The sequence below is a fragment of the Carlito syrichta genome, unplaced genomic scaffold (genome assembly GCF_000164805.1).
Source record: "Carlito syrichta isolate Samal-C Ts95f unplaced genomic scaffold, Tarsius_syrichta-2.0.1 Scaffold316382, whole genome shotgun sequence".
In the NCBI taxonomy this organism is placed as follows: domain Eukaryota; kingdom Metazoa; phylum Chordata; class Mammalia; order Primates; family Tarsiidae; genus Carlito; species Carlito syrichta.
This window is the reverse complement of record NW_007260478.1, coordinates 1-17,830: the sequence shown is the minus strand read 5'-3', so window position 1 is coordinate 17,830 and position 17,830 is coordinate 1. Positions and strand designations below refer to the sequence as shown.

The window sequence follows — 17,830 nt, the reverse complement described above, 5'->3', positions numbered from 1 at the left end:
TTGATTTATTGTAGAGATGAGGTCTCACCAAGTTGCCCACGCTGGTCTCGAACCCGTGGGTTCAGACAATCCAATCAGCTAGACCTCCCAAAGTGCAGGGATTGTAGGAGTGAGCCACTGCACCCAGCCTCATTTATGAGATTTTTAAATTTCATTTTTACAACACTTCATGCCTATAATTAGATTGAAAAGATAAATATTTTTACCCATTTTATAGTTCAGGGACAGAAGCAGAGGCTTGGGCAATCATATACAGGTTGAGTATCCCTTATTTGAAATGCTCAGGAACAGAAGAGTCATGTTATTAGTTTTATTGCTGCTATAACAAATTACCACAACCTTAGTTGCTTAAAACAACAGATGTATTATCTTACTATTCTATCTTTTAGAAATCCTAAAATCAATATGTTGGCAGGGCTGCAGATCTTCTGGAGACTACGGGGGGAATGTATTTTCTTGCCTTTTCCAGCTCCTAGAAGCTGCCTAAATTTCTTAGCTCGTGGTCCCTTCCATGTTTAGAGCACATCACTTCAATCTTTGTTTCCATGATCCCATCCCCTTCTGCCTTTGACCTTGCCTCCCTCTTAAAAAGACCTTTGTGACTTCACTGCAACTTGGATGGATTTAGAGTCTGTCAGACTCAGTGATCTGTCACAGAAACAAAAACTGAGTACCACATGTTCTCACTCGTAAGCGTACCCTGAACAATTAATTATAATACTATAAGAAAGGAATTGGCAGTAGTGGGAAACTGCCAAGGGAGGGGAGTCACACATCATCATTAAGGGTACCTGATCTCAAACCAGGTGAACTGGGGACAAAAGAGAGGCCCAAAACTTACCTGTATAATGACCACTTGTCGTTGTACAATACCTAATCCTGAATTGTACCCCACATCCTTAAAATAATACCAAAAAAAAGAGACCTTTGTGAGTACGTTGGACATACCCAGAGAGCCCGGGATAATCTTCCCATTTCAAGATCTAACTTAATCCCATCTACAAAGTCTCTTTTGCCATATAAGGTAGCATATTCACAAGTGCTGGGGATTAGTGTGTGGACATTTCTGGATACCATTCTTCTGTTTAGCTCAACCAACATAGAAGAATGTTATCTCCTGCTTGCTCAAGACCTTGGCTCTCCATTACCTCCAAAATTAAGTCTGACTTCTCTACCTGACACTTCCCAGTTCTCCATGATTGTACCTCTGGCTGTTTCTCCAGGTTTATCCCACCCACCCCTCACCACCCCAGTGACAGGCCAACTGAATCTTGTCCCGTCTCCAACACCTCTGAACTGTCCTGCCCTTCTCTTCAAAGTTTTACTCTGCCTAAAATTCTCTCATCTCCATAGTCATTTCTCAAGACCAATCCTCCATTTTCCAAAATCTGACTTTCTCAGCCCTTGCCTGCAAGCAGAATTAATCTTCTGTCTCTGTCTCTCCGCTCCTCCTCCCTCCCTCGCTTTCTCTCTCTTCCTCTTTTTCTCTTTTTCTCTTTCTCTCTCTTATTCCCTTCGGGCTTCACTTGAACCTCTTATTACAAGCTTTTGTTAGAATGACTTATGTATGTGTCTTCTCCTCCCTAGATTGGAAGCCACTAAATAACAAAACCATGTTTTCCTCTGTTTTTACATTGAATATAATAGGTACTCAATACTTGTTTGTGAATATTTATTTTTAAATTTCTGTCTTTCAAAGATGACAAATTAAATGGAATTGGAGGAAGTTTTTTGTATCATGTCTTTATTGACCATTTCTGTGCTTTCCATGTAGGTGCTACTCTTGCCTTGAGGACTAAATTTTCAGCCAGCCAGTTCTGGGATGACTGCAGAAAATACAACGTTACTGTCATTCAGTATATCGGTGAACTGCTTCGGTATTTATGTAACTTACCCCAGGTAACACTTCCCATGTTTTAATATCTTTTTGAAGTGGATACAATGAAAATTCAAGTCACTTTGGATCGTGTTAAACTAGCTGATTCATATATATCAGTTTTGAATTTAGGCTACAATTGTTTATCATGATAAAAGTGCTTGGCATTGCACCTGCCAAATAGACAGAGCTTATTGGGTGGCAGTAAATATTATCATGATTATTATTTCCTGCCTTTTCACCTGTTTACATTTTAACCCTTCACCTAGTATATATATCTTCCACTTCCCTCTCTGCTTTACTAGAAGCCATTGTCCAAGCCCAGTTCAAATGATTTAAATCTATTTGAGTCATGTGTTAAATCTATTTGAGTCACTCCAACAAAAAGCCATTACTCCTCTACCTGGCATCATTTGTGGGGGGGGGGTTGAAGTCTCACTCTGTCACCCAGGCTGGAGTACAGTGGCTCGATCACACCACCATGCCTGACTAATTTTTTGAGCTGTTGTGGAGACGACGTCTCACTGAGTTGCTCAGGCTGGTCTCGAACCCCTGAGCTCAGACAGACTTCTCGCCTCTGCCGCCCAAAGTAATGGGATTACAGGCTATGAGCCACCATGCCTGTCTTCCCTGACATCATTTTATCTCTACCCTCTGTATTCCTTGCCACATTGCAGGAGCCTGTCTTCATGCCACCCATCATCCCTAGGCTGTAACATCTTTGATGGCAGGGATCATATGTTTTGTTTGTTTTTTTTGAGTTGGAGTCTCACTCTGTCACCCAGACTGGAGTGCGGTGGCCACTCTGGGCCACCACAGCCTCGACCTGCTGGGCTCCGGTGATCCTTCTGCCTCAGCCTTCCAAGTAACTGGAACTACAGGCGTGTGCTACCACACCCAGCTAATTTTTTGATTTATTATAGAGATGAGGTCTCGCCAAGTTGCCCAGGCATGTCTCGAACCCTCTGGCTCAAGCAATCCACTCACCTCAGCCTCCCAAAGCGCGGGATTACAGGCTGAGCACCAAGCCCGGCTAGGGATCATATCTTATCTCCTTTACCTCTCTTGTACCAAAGAAATGCAGGGAACTTTTGTTTAATGTTGTTTAGTAAATAAATCCCCATGTGACTTTGAAACCAGCCAGCCAAATGTATCACCAAGCCGGGAACAGATGCCTCCAGGTCATGCCAAGGACCTGACCTACCCTGTTTACAGCTACCCTGGAATCTTCATGGGGTTGTTGTCAAGAGATCTCCTGCCCAGACCCTCAGCTGTCATCAGAGATCTAGGGGCTGGCTTTGGTACCAGATAGAGATTTCTCAACAGCGGCACGGCTGATCTTTTGGCCCATTATTTCTTTGCCGTATGGATTTATTCTGTGCCTTGTAGAATGTTCAGCAGCCTTTGGCCTTTACCTTATCTTTACCCCTACAAGATGCTAGTAGTAACCTCCCCTTTCTCCAGGTCATGATAATCAAATTGTAGCCAGACATTGCCAAATGTTCCTTGATGGGCAGATTCTACCCTGCTTGAGAACCAGCCACCTCTGGACTAGAAAATGCAGGAAACTCACAGGATTCTAATTCCTTTCATCTATCCAATCAACTTAAAGCAAACTCAACAGATCACTAAGCTGATAAATTATTACTGATGAGCCTGTTGTGTTCAACATACACATCAGCTGCTGTATGAGGTCAAAAGAAGTATCAGTGCTCTTCCCCCAGTTCTCTCCCCCCCCACTTCACTCAGTCTCTGCCCTAATATCACCTTATTGCAGAGGTTCCGCCTACTAATAATCAAACAGATCCCCTGCCCCTTCCTGTCCACCTTGTCACTGCTTTTCATGCCACTTGTGACTCCTGGCGTAGGACTGGTTTATGTGATTATTGTCTGTCCCTCCATTAAATAAAAGCTCCTCGTGCCAGGACTCTGTCCCCTGCCAGATCTGCAGCACCAACACCTGTAACTGGCACATCATAGACATCTACAGATTTTGCTGAATGAATATCTAAATTCTTACCCCTAAATATTGAATAATTGAGTTAGGGGAGCTAATATGTTTCCTCCAAAATGTGTGGGCTTAGTACACATTGTTCTGATTTATTGGCAGAGTCAAAAATATTTGTAAGGGTCATAATTAGCTGTGAGCTGAGTTAGAACCTTTCCACAAAGTTTCTGTTAATGTAATTACTGAATTTTTTTTCATGTTAGTATTCCACCTGGTCCTCAAGAGCACATGCCTATTAAAATCCAGAAATCCATATGGGGACATTCTGTTTAGCTTTTCTTCCCTACCTTAAAGGCACCCTTTTGTCAGTTAGAAGTCTCCTGGGGGAGTGTTTGTTGTTTCTATTAGTTTTAACAGGAGCCTCCTTAGAACTGTAGGAAAATAAACATGTTTGTGTATTGCTGTCTTCAGGCTCTCTCTACACACACACACACATACACACGCGCGCACACACACACACACACACGCACACCTGCATACTCTCTCTTCCACTTTTTCTCTTAATGTTGTCTCGAATGCTGGAAAGCAAAGATAATTTGACTGGGGTTTTATACCTTCGAAGTGTTTTAGGATTTGGTGTAGAATCATGGGTGACCCCTAATCTTTTTTTTTTTTTTTTTTTTTGAGTTGGAGTCTCTTACTCAGTCACCCAGGCTAGAGTACAGTGGCATGCTTATGGCCACCGCAGCCTCAACCTACTGGGCTCAGGTGATCCTTCCACCTCAGCCTTCCAAGTAGCTGGAACTACAAGCCCATGCTACCGTGCCCAGCTAATTTTAAAATTTATTTTAGAGAAGAGATCTCATCAAGTTGCCTAGGCTGGTCTCGAATCTCTGGACTCAGGCAGTCCTCTCACTTCTACCTCCCAAAGTGCTGGGATTACAGGCATGAGCCACCACATCCGGTTGACTTTTTAAAAATTTTTAACTAGTTGGGGTGTGGCTACTGAAGCCTATAATCCCAGCACTTTTACAGGCCAAGGCGAGAGGATTGCCTGAGCTCAGGGGTTCAAGACCAGCCTGGGCAACTTGGTGAGAACTCATCTGTACAATTAAAAAAAAAAGTCGATGTGATGGCGCACACCTGTAGTTCCAGCTACTTGGAAGGCTGAGGTGGAGGGATCGCCTGAGCCCCGCAGGTCAAGGCTGTGGTGGCTGTGAGCATGTCACTGTACTACAGCCTGTAGTAGCTTATAGGATGCTTAAAGAAAGATTATATCAAAAAGACTTCATGCCATGCATGGTGGCTCGTGCCTATAATCCCAGCACTTTGGGAGGCCAAGGTTCACTTGAGGATATTCCCCAGGAGTTTGAGACCAGCCTGGACAACATCACAAGACCCCATGTCTACAAAAAAAAAAAATAAAAAAATAGCCTGTCACGGTGTGCCTGTAGCCCCGTCTATCTGGGAGGCTGAGGAGGGAGAATTGCCTGAGCCCCTGAGTTCAAGACTGCGGTGACCTAAGATTGTGCCACCACACTCCAGCCTAGGCAAATGATCATCACTCTGTCTAAAAAAAAAAAAAAAGACTTCAAACAAAGGTGGATAAAAACTGGAACAAATGAAGGGAGGATCTAGATCAATGTAATTAGGAACTTTCTCACCCTTAGAGCTGCCTGGAAGAATAGGCTGTCCATGGAGGAACTAATACCAACAATCCCCAAGCACTAGATTTCAAGAAGGTAACTTCTACCCTAGCTGAATAGTCATATCAAATGACACCCATCAAGCTTTGGCCCCCTCCCCTACTTTGGGAAGGTAAATCTCTCTCTCTCTCTCTCTCTGTCAATCTCTTCTCTCTCTCTCTTCTCTCTCTATTATTAACTTTCTTTTTTATTTTTATTTTTTAAATATGGAACACTTCATGAATTTGCAAGTAATCCTTGTGCAGGGGCCATGCTAATCTACTCTGTATCATTCCAATTTCAGTATATGTGCTGCCGAAGCGATTACTTTCTAAATAAACTATATTTTTCCATCTAAAAACACAAAAGACAAAGAAACCAAAAAAATGACACCCATCCACAGACATGGCACAGCTCAGCAGGAGATTCTGGGGCCAGTATTGGGAGGTGGAGGGCACTGTACTTCTCCTCGCTCTTCCTAACCAAATGCAGTAGCTCCCCTGGTAGAGCAGAGGGCTGTGGAGGATGCTCTCATCCACCCCTTAGGTCAGTGGTTCAGACTCAGGACTCTGGAGTCAGTAGGCCTGAACCCTATCCTGGCACAATAGTGACTCAATCAATGTAGCCACTATTATCACTATTAATTTTCATGCCTAACAGTGTATAGCTCATTGTTGGAGCCCCATACATATTTATTGAATGAACCAATGAAAATTATTCCCACATACACAAGGGAAGATATTTAAATTAGTCAGTCGCTCTCATCTGAGGTTGAGTGGGGGTTTGGGTAGGAAAGCTATCGACTGAAAGTGACTTTCACGATACTGTGGTGAGTATCCTTTATCTATTGTGCTGTCCTTCCTTTTTATTTTTGGGTTTTGCTTTCAGAGCACCTGTTTATGATGAAAGACCATTCTGATTAATTTCTTGCAGTATGCAATTGTCAACTTCCATTTTTTCTGTGTAGTTGCCTAAAAAACATGTCATTGAGAAAAAATTATTTATTAGAACAAGATATTGCGTAATCTGAGGTTTTCTTTCCTTCAGTTATGAACTAAAGCCACAGCACGAGGTCTAAATTAGGCTTTCTGCGGCTTGCTGGGAGTGTGACCAGAGTGGAAGGAGGAGAGGGAGGAGGAGGAGAGAAAGGGAACCAGAAAAATGTTCCAGGCACCACATGTTAAAGTCATGAAATTTGGAAGGGGAAGTAAGATAGAACCCTGAAAGAGCCAAATCAGTTTACTCCCTAGTGTTGTCTGCTTTCCCCCCTGAAGTTAGATAACCTCTGGGGTTCTTCCCAGCCTAAAATTTCTGTCTCTGCCTCACCTTCATTCTGATAGAAAAGAGAATGGATAGTTATGTAGCAGCACAGAGCAGAGAGTGAACAATTTGACTGGAACCCAAGGCTGGCAGGCTGGGTAAAAGAGGGCCAGAGAGCAGAATCAGGAAGGTTTGCCAGGGAAGATAAGTTTTGGTTTTGGTTTTGAGTCAGTGTCTCATTCTGCCGCCCAGCCTGGAATGCAGAGGCACAATCATGGTTCACCACAGCCTCAAACTCCTGGGCTCAGGCAGTCCTTCCACCTCAGCCTCCTGAGTAGCCCATACTACAGGTATGGGCCACCATGTTCAGCTAATTTTTTGATTTTTTTTTTTTTTTTTGCCTTCTTTTGCCTTTTTCTTTTTATTTTTTTGAGTCAGAGTCTCACTCTTTGCCCAGGCTGGAGAGCAGTGGCATGCTTACAGCCACTGCAGCCTCAACCTGCTGGGCTCAGGTGATCCTTCCATTACAGCCTTCCAAACAGCTGGAACTACAGGCATGTGCCATCAGGCCCAGCTAATTTTTTCATTTATTGTAGAGATGAGGTTTGCTGAGTTACCCAGGCTGGTCTCGAACCCCTAGATTCAGGCAATCCTCTCACCTCCACTGCACAAAGTGCTGGGATTACAGGCATGATCCACTGCACCCAGCTAATTTTTTGATTTTGGGTCACCTGAACATACCAACTAGGGAGACCTCCTGCTCCTTTCCCCTGCACAGTTTCCAGAACTCCAGCAGCCAGTTATGCTTATAGGCAGGAGACTGGAGGAGACTCATTCTCTGAAAGACCTAATCTTTCCAGGGGAAAAAAAATTGTGTATTGGCTCACTGCCTCATCACCTAACAGTGCATCCCACCTGGCAATAGCTCCTGCCCTGACACAGCTGCTCAAACATCTTTTTGTTGCCTTACTCTTTTTTTTTTTTTTTTTTGAGTTGGAGTGTCACTCTGTCACCCAGGCTGGAGTGCAGTGGCACACTCACAGCCACCCCAGTGTCGACCTGCTGGGCTCCAGCGATCCTTCTGCCTCAGCCTTCCATGAAGCCAGAACTACATGCACACACTACCACACCCAGCCAATTATTTATTTATTTATTTATTGTAGAGATGAGGTCTTGCCAAGTTGTCCAGGCTGGTCTCGAACCTGCGGTCCTACGCAATCCACTCGCCCTGGCCTGCCAAAGTGCTGGGATTACAGGCAGAGCTACCAAGTGCAGCCCTTTACTCTTAAATATGAACAGACATCAAGGATAACCAGACAACTGAGGAAAACTTCCAAAAGGAAAGATCATCAAAAGAAAAGAAGAAGCTTCAACTCAAAGAATAGGAGAATACTTTCTTTTTTTTCTTTTCAAATTTTTTTTTATTATTATAAAGATGTGGGGTACAATTCAGGGTTAGGTATACAAACGTTGATTATGCAGGTACCCTGAGAATACTTTCAAAAGCCTATAAATATCTCAGAGAGATTAGAGAAGATATTCTATCTGTAAAACAATAATAGTGTACTACTCCCCCCCAAAAAAATATAAAAGCAAGAAAAAAAAGAATAAGATCTGAAAATAAAAATGACTTTTCTGTAATAGCAATGAGGTCTTGCTATGTTGCCTAGGCTGATCCTGAACTCTTGGCCTCAAGAGATCTTCCCACCTTAGCCTTCCAAAGTTGTGAGCCACCACTCCTATCCATAAAAGTGATTTTTAAAAATGTTTAATTGATAGAAAGTTTGAAAGATAAAATAGAGAAATCTTACAGAGAGCTGAACAAAAAGATAAATTGATGGACATGAGGGGAGACTAGCTAAGAAAATTAGAGGTCAGTCAAAGGGGCCTAACATATTTAATAGAAAATCAGGAAAAGAGAAGAGAGAAAATTAACAGAAGGAAATCAGCAAAGAAATAATACAGGAAAACATCTCAGGACTGAAGAATAGGTTGAAAGGGCCAACTGAGTACCCAATAAGATTAGTGAAGGAGCTGGGCTCGGTGCCTCAGCCTATAATCTCAGCATTTCCGGAGGCCAAAGTGAGTGGATGACCTGAGCCCATGGGTTCGAGACCAACCTGGGCAATTTGGCGAGACCTTGTCTCTACAACATATTTTAAAAAAGAAAATTAGCCGGGTGTCTCTGTAACAATAACAACAAAAAATTTGTCAGGTGTGTTAGCCCACACCTATAGTTCCAGTTACTTGGAAAGTTGAGGCAGAAGGATCGTCAGAGCCCAGCTGGTTAATGCTGGAGTGGCCGTGAGCATGCCATTGCATTCCAACCTGGGTGACGGAGTGAGACTCCAACTCAAAAAAAAAAAAAGATTAATGAAGGAAAAAAAATTACATCATGATGAAATTTAAGACTACCCAAAAAAAAGTGAGAGAGCATTCTATAAGAATGACATTTGACTTGTCTACAGCAACACTGCAAGCTGTAAAACCAAGGAGTAGTGCTTTCAAAATTCTAAATAAAAATTATTCTCTATATCCAGCCATATTATCAATCAGGTGTACAGTAAGAATATTTTTTGACTACCAAAGCTTCAAAAAGACTTACCTGGTACATACTCCCCTTCAAGAAGTTACTGGAGAAAAATGTTCCATCCAAAAAGGAGTGAGAAAAGGGGAGGAGGACAAAGGATCCAGGAAAGAGAGACAAAGGGACTCCCCAAACCTAAAGGACAGCTAGTCCAGATGGGAGCAGAAGGGTCAATGGAATCATTATGGGAAAAAAAATTATACCATCAGATTGCTTTCATCTAGAGGAAAGTTTTATTTAGACGCTGCTAGTGGGTTAGGAAAGACTTACAATTAGACACTAAGGAATGAAGCACATTAGCAGAAGGGTAATTAATTCCAAGGAAAACAAAGTTTTGTGCTCAAGAATTTGTTCATAGTATAGTACTTGGCTTATCAGTGGTATTATGGGCAAAATCATGTGAGCACTGAATATCGACTTAACCGAAAGTGTGATACTGGAAAAATGGAAGCAAGAATGGGAGAGCACTTAATCCTCATCTGGCGCAATAGGAAATCTAGAATTGATTAATCAAGAACTAGTAGTAGTAGCATTTACTTTAGAAACAGCTGCCAGAGTTAAAAGTGCCCACCTTTGGGTGCTAAATTGGGGGCAAAAGATGGGGGCAGATAAGTGGAATGAACACAGAAATTTTCACTTAGGAACCTTTCAGGACTATTAGATTCATATCTCAACTATGTTTGTGTCCATCTCTTTATTGCTTTTTTTCTTTTGGAAGGTCAGGGAGTGAGATTTATTGGTGTGCCTGAGTAAGGACGAGGCGGGCTTTTTTTTTTTTTTTAAATTAAGGAAAATAAGTCTCTGAAGTCACATCGATTGATTTGTATTTGAATCTCAGAACACTGATTTGGTTTTGAATCTCAGAACAACTATTTTGCTACCTTGGTGGTCTTGGGAAAATTATTTTAAGTTTCTCCAGGTTCTGTTTCCTCGGTTGTAATATGAGGCCAGTACTTTATTAGCTGCTGCATTTTGGTAGGGTTCTTTAGAAACTGAAGTAAGATGATACAGATGCCGAGCCCATAGAAAGCCTTCAGTGGAAGCTCTCTGCTCATTCTAATTCCTTGGCACCCTGCATTCCTCTGACCTCTTGCTCTTCATCAGTCATTCGATCCCAGTGTGAATTTAAGTCCCACGGGGGTTTGCACGTTACACCTCAGCTCTAAAGTAGAGTGGAAGGCTTTATCCTTCTTAACGAAATGAGCAAGTGACCCTTGACCTAAAAACCGGTTCCTCTAAGGAGTGGTTTAGGTGATGAAGAAACAGTTGCCCTTATGGGAAAGGAAAATTCGAGTCATTATCTGCTTTCAGCCACTGGTGAGCAAAGGTTTAGGTGAGAACCAGACATGTTAGAAGACTCCAAGACCTCTCATTTGTGACCAAAATCATGTCCAGCCTAGGGCCTTAATCCCTGCTGCTGGTGTAATAAGATCCTTCAGTTGTATCATGAAAACTGAGCCTGTGGTATTGTGATTACAACCAGCCCGGCTACCTGCCACCACAGGTGACAGCTGCACCTGTGAGACTGACTAGCTTCCCACATACCCAGGATGCCTGTGGCCTCCTGTACCCTGAGCCCTGGCCTTGTGCTGATGTCCTGGACACTCATTTCCTGGTGGAGGATATTTAGTTTTCTGCCAGAATTATGCTAAATGCAAAGCTCAGATCCAGGCACTGGGGATGACATAGATCCATGTATACTGGGTCTCAAAGGAGTTTACCATCTGATGAGGGAGCTAGATATCCACCGCCCGATAGATAAGGAACTAAAATAAACAGGTGGGAGAAGGGCTGATTGTTGGCTGCATGTGGGATAAGTAATGTCTTAGGTTTACACATGGGAATGCTTATTTGGAGCTTCTCGTGCAGGCCTTGGGGCAGGTCAGCATCCAGTTCAGGTGATTATTTTTAAGCAAAATAAGAATTCTTCAAATACTTGTGATATTTTATTCTTGGAGTGGCAGCGAGGGGCAGCAGTGGGAGGGGGGTGCTCTCTGAAAACCCACCGTCCTTGCTAAGGAGAGTGGCATCTTGTGGGTAGGACGACCCTGCAACTCATTATCCAGACGGGCCCCTTGAGACTGAAAGGTGATGAAAGGTAACCAGGGCAGCAGGCAGCGTCAGGAGAAACCAGCTCTGCGGTCTCCTTACTCATAGGTGCGTGGTGATTATAACGGGGGATAGGCTCAGTAACCTGTGGACCAAGGAAGCCGCTTAAGGAAAAGATTCCTACTCAGCCATAACGTCAGCGATCATGCCGGTTCAGAAAGCTTCTCAGGTGACTCCCAAACACCTGGCTAAGAGCCACTACATGGGGCCCCTGGGCTCTCTGTATACATTTCCTCCGCAGAAAGACTGCTCGAAGGTTCCATTTTTACCCGTGATCAGTATCTGTCTACCTCTCTGGTTAGGACTCCTGAAAGAGCTTCACCACCTAAGTTTTGGCCAACAAGCAATTTAAAATGTAAATATATATTTACCTCTTCCCTGCTTCTTAGCTCTGCTAGCCTGGAAACAAATTCAGAGTTTGTTTTGGTGTGGTTTTTAACTGCCACATCGAAGTCCTCCCCTTGTAGAGAACAGTTCTTTTTACAGACAACTCTAATTTCAAAATCCATTCACAGAGTTAGGAAACAAGGTGGAAAATGCTAACTTAAACAACTGCTCTTTGAACAAAGAAATTAAGATTTGATATGAATAGAGAGTCCTCATGACCTAGCACTTTTGCCCCACTTCATTCTGTAATTCTATTAAAATCAAGGACTTAGAGTAACAAAATGTGCAAGGTGAAATTATACCTATTTATTTACCTGTCTCTCCCACCACGCAGTGATTTCCTGGAGGGTATAATTTGCCTTATTAATAGAAAATATTATTAAAACCTCCCTTGGTGTGGGTATATTTGCTTGGGCCTCATAAATGAGTATGGGTGTGCCTTTCCTTTGTGATTTTTATTTATAGCAAAGCATATTCCTCCCAGGCCACCTGAGGCAACTGGGAGCCAGCTTCTTCCTCCTAGTCCCTTCCCCATCCCTTTGGGAGAGTTTTGTTTTTTTGGTTCAGCCCTAAATGGTCTTGTAGCCTGGGCTTTACCTGTTAAATAGGGCAAGATCAAGATTCTTCTCTCCAGCTGCCCCAGGCCCTAACATTATTGCCCTTTAACGCCTCCTGGAATACCCACTCCCCCTTTCATTAGACTGTGTTTTCAGTTTTCTTCTTCACTATCAAGTAAAAATCGTTGCTACTCAGGGTCCTACAAGTAGTAGATTGTGTCTGTCCCTGACCTTTCCTTCTTTCTGGAAATTCACCAGCCCCATTAGGAAAACTATTAACACATGATCCTAACATTCAATTGGATATGGATTAAATGTTGGTGTCACCTCGTTCTATAGATTGTCTCATCTTGCCCCTTAAAAATCAAAATGAACCAAGTGCAGTGGTTTACGCATATAATCTCAACACTTTGGGAGGCGGAGGCCAGAGTATTGCCTGAGACCAACCTGGCAAACTTGGCAAGACCTTGTCTCTGCTTGGAGATAAGGTCTCTACAATAAGGCAAAAAATTACCTGTAGTTCTGGCTACTTGGAAGGCTGAGGCAGAAGGATCGCCTGAGCACAGCTGGTCAAGGCTGTGGTAGTGGTGAGCGTGTCACTGCACACCAGCCTGGGCAACAAGTGAGACTCTGACTCCAAAAAAAAATCAAAATGAGAAAAATCCAAGTCTTTTGGTTATTAAATCACAGTTTCAACTGTCAGACTACATTGCTTGTGCTAGAAGGAGAGGGGGAAATGTGTGTAAGCGGCAGGAAAGGCATACGCTAAGGTGAATTTGTAACCAACACAAATATGTAATAAAATAAAGGCAATTATTAATGTAATTCAATATGTAAAAATTATTAATTTAATTCAATATGTAAAAAATAAAGTCATTTGTTAATATATAAGTATAGGCTTCAGTGAGGTTTCTATTTGGTCTCCTTCTCTCTAGAAACCAAATGATCGTGATCATAAGGTGAGACTTGCACTGGGAAATGGTCTACGAGCGGATGTGTGGAGAGAATTCATCAAGAGATTTGGGGACATTCACATTTATGAATTCTATGCCGCCACTGAAGGCAATATTGGATTTTTTAATTATACGAGGAAAATTGGTGCTATAGGAAGGGTAAACTCCCTACAAAAAGTAAGTACATTGAAAAATGAAAGCATATATACCTGACTTTCAGAATACAGAGATTTCTTAAAAGCTACCTCATGACGATGTTGTTATCAGAGCTCAGGCAGAATCACCAAGAGATATTTTGCTCATTCCCTATGGAACGACCTCAAAGAGTTAGCACCTCCAGTTGAAAACATCTGTTTCCATTAAAAGCAAACTACTGTGCCTTTGCCGCCTGCAACTTATATGAAGTCTTCCAATACCATTTATACATGTGTGATAAAACACCTGAAGTTTACAAGTTCCATAAGCTTATCGTGCACTGTGAAACTTAGAATTTTTCTTTAATCGTACTGTGCATCACAATTACCTGGAGAGCTTTTTCTATGCACAGTGCAGGACCTTACCCCCTGGGCTTGGATTAGTTGTTCTGAGGTGGGGCCCAGGCATCTCAGTACTAGGATCTGGTGTACATGAGTGTTCACCTAATAATTCTACCAAAAAGTATAGTTCTTACTTCTAAGCCAATTCACATAGCAGTCTTCTTTCACTGGATAGTATGTTGTACTCAAGTAGTCAGTCTTCCAGATAACCAGCTATTCTGCAAAATTCCAAGAATGGTCATCAAATGCTGAACCCCTGTTGGCTTTGGCTTGAGAAGTCACTGCAGTCATTATGCCACTGGGCAGTTCATCCTGCAGGGCCATGAAACAGCCAAACTGGAACTCTCAAAAATGTGTTCCTGTTGACAGACTGGCGGAGAACAACAGTCTATGTGTATAAGAGTCCTGGTTCAGGAGGGCAAATCACAGACCCACAACCTAAGAGCTGTGATACCTTAAGCAAGTCACTTATGTTCCTTGGGCCTCAATTTCATCATCTATAAAACAGAAATAAAAAGGAGAAAATACTGAGCCTAGTGCCTAGACCATACTCAGTATTAATAAGGGAAAGGGACCGTTGAGAGGATTAAATAACTGATGAAGAGGACCTTAGAGGCTATAGCCCAATACCTGTTATCTAGTTGCTTGAATAATTGTCACCTGGAATGTTGAGTGTCATTCCGTTTCTTATAGTCTGGCCGGATCTCAGGGTATTCTCTGTGACAATGATGGCCAGACCTAGCTACACAGGTCACTCTGCTGTCCTCCAGACCTAGCTGTCCAAGCACCAGCTGCATGTGTCTATTTAAATTCAAATTAGGCTAAGACAGAAGGATTGCCTGAGCCCAGGAGGTCTAGTCTGCAGTGAGCTGTGATCCATCCAGCCACTGCTCTCCAACCTGGGTGACAGAGTGACAGAGTGAGACCCCAACTCAAAAACAACAACAGCTAATAAAATAGAACAGGAAAAATAAATAAATTCAAAATAGGTAAATAAAAGTTTAAATCCAGTTCCTCGGTGCTGAAGAACCACCTAGGGGTAGTGAGGACCATATCGTGCAGTGCAAACATAGAACCTTTCTGTCATTGTGGAAAATCCTGGGCAGCGTTGCTGCAGGCTGAGAATCTGTTTCCTATTCCCCGTTGGGCCCCTGCTGAGTGGGTCAGCTAGTGGTCTGTATACTAGTTTCTGCTTTCTCATTTATAATTGCCATGTTTTATTGTCAGTTTTTCTACTTTAAGCAAGACCACATTTAAAAAACATAGGAAGATATTCCTACAATTGTTACAGAGAAAAGCATTAGTTACCACCCAGAAATTTTTAACACTCTTGCAAATAAGTAAGATCTACATTTGTTGGCCACATTTGCCATTTGTTTTTCAGTTACTTTGCTAATACTAAAGCATATGATTGGTTGTTTCATCACATAGACTTGAATATAAATTAGAAATGGATACAGTAGGCTGGGTATGGTGGCTCACACCTGTAATGCCAGCACTTTGAAGGCCAAGACAGGAGGATCACTTGAGGCCAGGAGTTGGTGACCAGCCTAGGCAACATAGCATGACCTTGTCTCTACAGAAAAATTGTAAAATTAGATGAGTGTGGTGGTGTGCACCTGTAATCCCGGCTACTTGGGAGGATGAGGTTGGAGGATCGCAGGAGTTGGAGGTTACAGTAAGCTCTGATCGCACCACTACACTCCAACCTGGGCAACAGGGGTGAGACCCTATCATAAGAAAGAAAATGAAAAAAGAACTGGACACAATAATCATGCCTAATAATAACATGCAAGTACTCTCATATTTGCATTTTTTGACAATGGAAAAGATAATATACTTATTGCTCTTACTGAATTACTAAAATTTTAAATTCTTATGCCATTATATTATATACTAAATATTATGGACCTTTAATAATATTATAGGCATAGGGATGAAATAATTATGCCTTATGCCTTTGATTCTTAAATATATTGGAAAACATTTCCCTAGAAATCTGAAACATCTAACATTTAAATGAATATAAAGTTATACAAGATTTCTAAAACCCATTTGTGATACATCTACCAAAAGACATGTATTAGAATGTTCATACCAGCCCTGTTTATAATAGTCCAAAACTAAAAACAGTTCAAATACCCTTTTAAGAGGAGAAAAGATTAATTGTATATTTATACAAGGGAAAATTACATAACAATAAAAAATATGCCAGGTGCGGTGGCTTATGCCTATAATCTCAGCACTTTGGGAGGTCGAGGTAAGAGGTTTGCCTGAGTCCGCGGGTTCGAGACTAGCTTGGGCAACTTGGCGAGACCTCATCTCTACAATAAATCAAAAAATTAGCTGAGCATGGTGGCGCATGCCTGTAGTTCCAGCTACTTGAAAGGTTGAGGCGGAAAGATCAACTGAGCCCAGGAGGTCGAGGCTACAGTGGCCCTGAGCGTGCCACTGCACTCCAGCCTGGGCAACAGAGTGAGAGACTATAACTCAAAAAAACCAAAACAAACAAAAATAAATAAATAAACCACCAAGAGAAACACCAATGGGGGTGGATGACTAATACAGATATTATAAGTGAAAGAAGCAGAAGCATACATTTATTTCATGTATTGGAGATTTAAGATTAATCAGCAGTGATAAAACTCAGAACAGTAGCTAACTTCACCGAACGGCAGGAGGAAACTTTTTTTTTAAGAGATAGGGTCTCACTTTGTTGCCCAGGCTGGTCTTGAACTCTTGCGATCACCCTGTAATTTTTTTATTTTTTGTAGAGATAAGATCTCACTATGTTGCCAAGGTTGGTCTTAACTCCTGGCCTCAAGTGATCCTTCTACCTCAGCCTCCCACAGTGCTGGGATTAGCATGAGCCACCATGCCCTGCCACGAGAACTTATTCCGATGAAATAAAAATGTTTTAAATCTTGATCTAGGTGGTAGTTACATGAGTGTGTACAAATGCAAAATGTCATCAACATGTGTACTTAAATCATATGTACTTAATGTATGTTTTACCACAATAAAAAAGAAAAATTGTAAAAAAATTTGTACTCAAATGATATATTTTAATTTACTAGAAAGTCATATCTTATGAACTAATTAAATATGATGTGGAAAAAGATGAACCTGTCCGAGACGAAAATGGATATTGCATCAGTGTTCCCAAAGGTACAGTGGACCTGTGTTCAGTTAACCTGTGTCTTGTCTTATCCTGACCCAATGACTTTTAAGGGCTAACATATTATTACCACATGATAAAATGTATCAATGTGAGGAAAAAAAGGTTTATTTAATTCAGACATACAGAAATTCCAAAATGTGCTCTACTCCTATGTGTGACATAATTACAGTTTTAAAACTAGTTTAACAACTTATTTATGAGCTAAATGTTTTGTGGGAAGGAATATATAATCATGGTTGTAGGCTGGGCACAGTGGCTCACACCTGTAATCCCAGCACTTTAAGAAGCTAAGGAGGGAGGACTGCTTGAGCCCAGGAGTTCAAGATCAGCCCAGGCAACATAGCAAGACCTCATTTTTACAAAAAATTAGCCAACTGTGGTGGCAGACACCCGTAGTCACAACTACTCCGGAGGGTGAGGCAAAAGTATTGCCTGAGCCCAAGAGGTCAAGGTTACGACAAGTTGTGATCGTGACCACTACACTCCAGCCTAGGTGACAGAGTGAGACCCTGACTTAAAAAAAAAAAAGCAAAGCCGGGCTTGGTGGCTCAGCCTGTAATCCCACGCCTTTGAGAGGCTGAGTGGATTGCTTGAGCCCGCGGGTTCGAGACCCGCCTGGGCAGCAAGACCTCATCTCTACAATAAATCAAAAAATCATCCGGGCGTGTAGCACATGCCTGTAATTCTGGCTACTTGGAAGGCTGAGGCGGAAGGATCGCCGGAGCCCAGCAGTCGAGGCTGCGGTGCCCGG

General features: G+C 42.2%; 1 protein-coding gene across 1 annotated transcript in view; it reads left to right on the top strand.

Moving 5' to 3' along the window:
• LOC103276805 (very long-chain acyl-CoA synthetase-like) overlaps positions 1-17,086 on the top strand; it is a gene marked incomplete at its 3' end in the record, with an annotated part of 35,436 nt that extends 18,350 nt beyond the window's left edge. Inside the window, 3 exon segments of the mRNA XM_008074253.2 lie at positions 1,775-1,899; positions 13,345-13,539; positions 16,976-17,086. Coding sequence (XP_008072444.2) covers positions 1,775-1,899; positions 13,345-13,539; positions 16,976-17,086 — 431 coding nt within the window.
• Between the last annotated feature and the right edge of the window lie 744 nt (positions 17,087-17,830).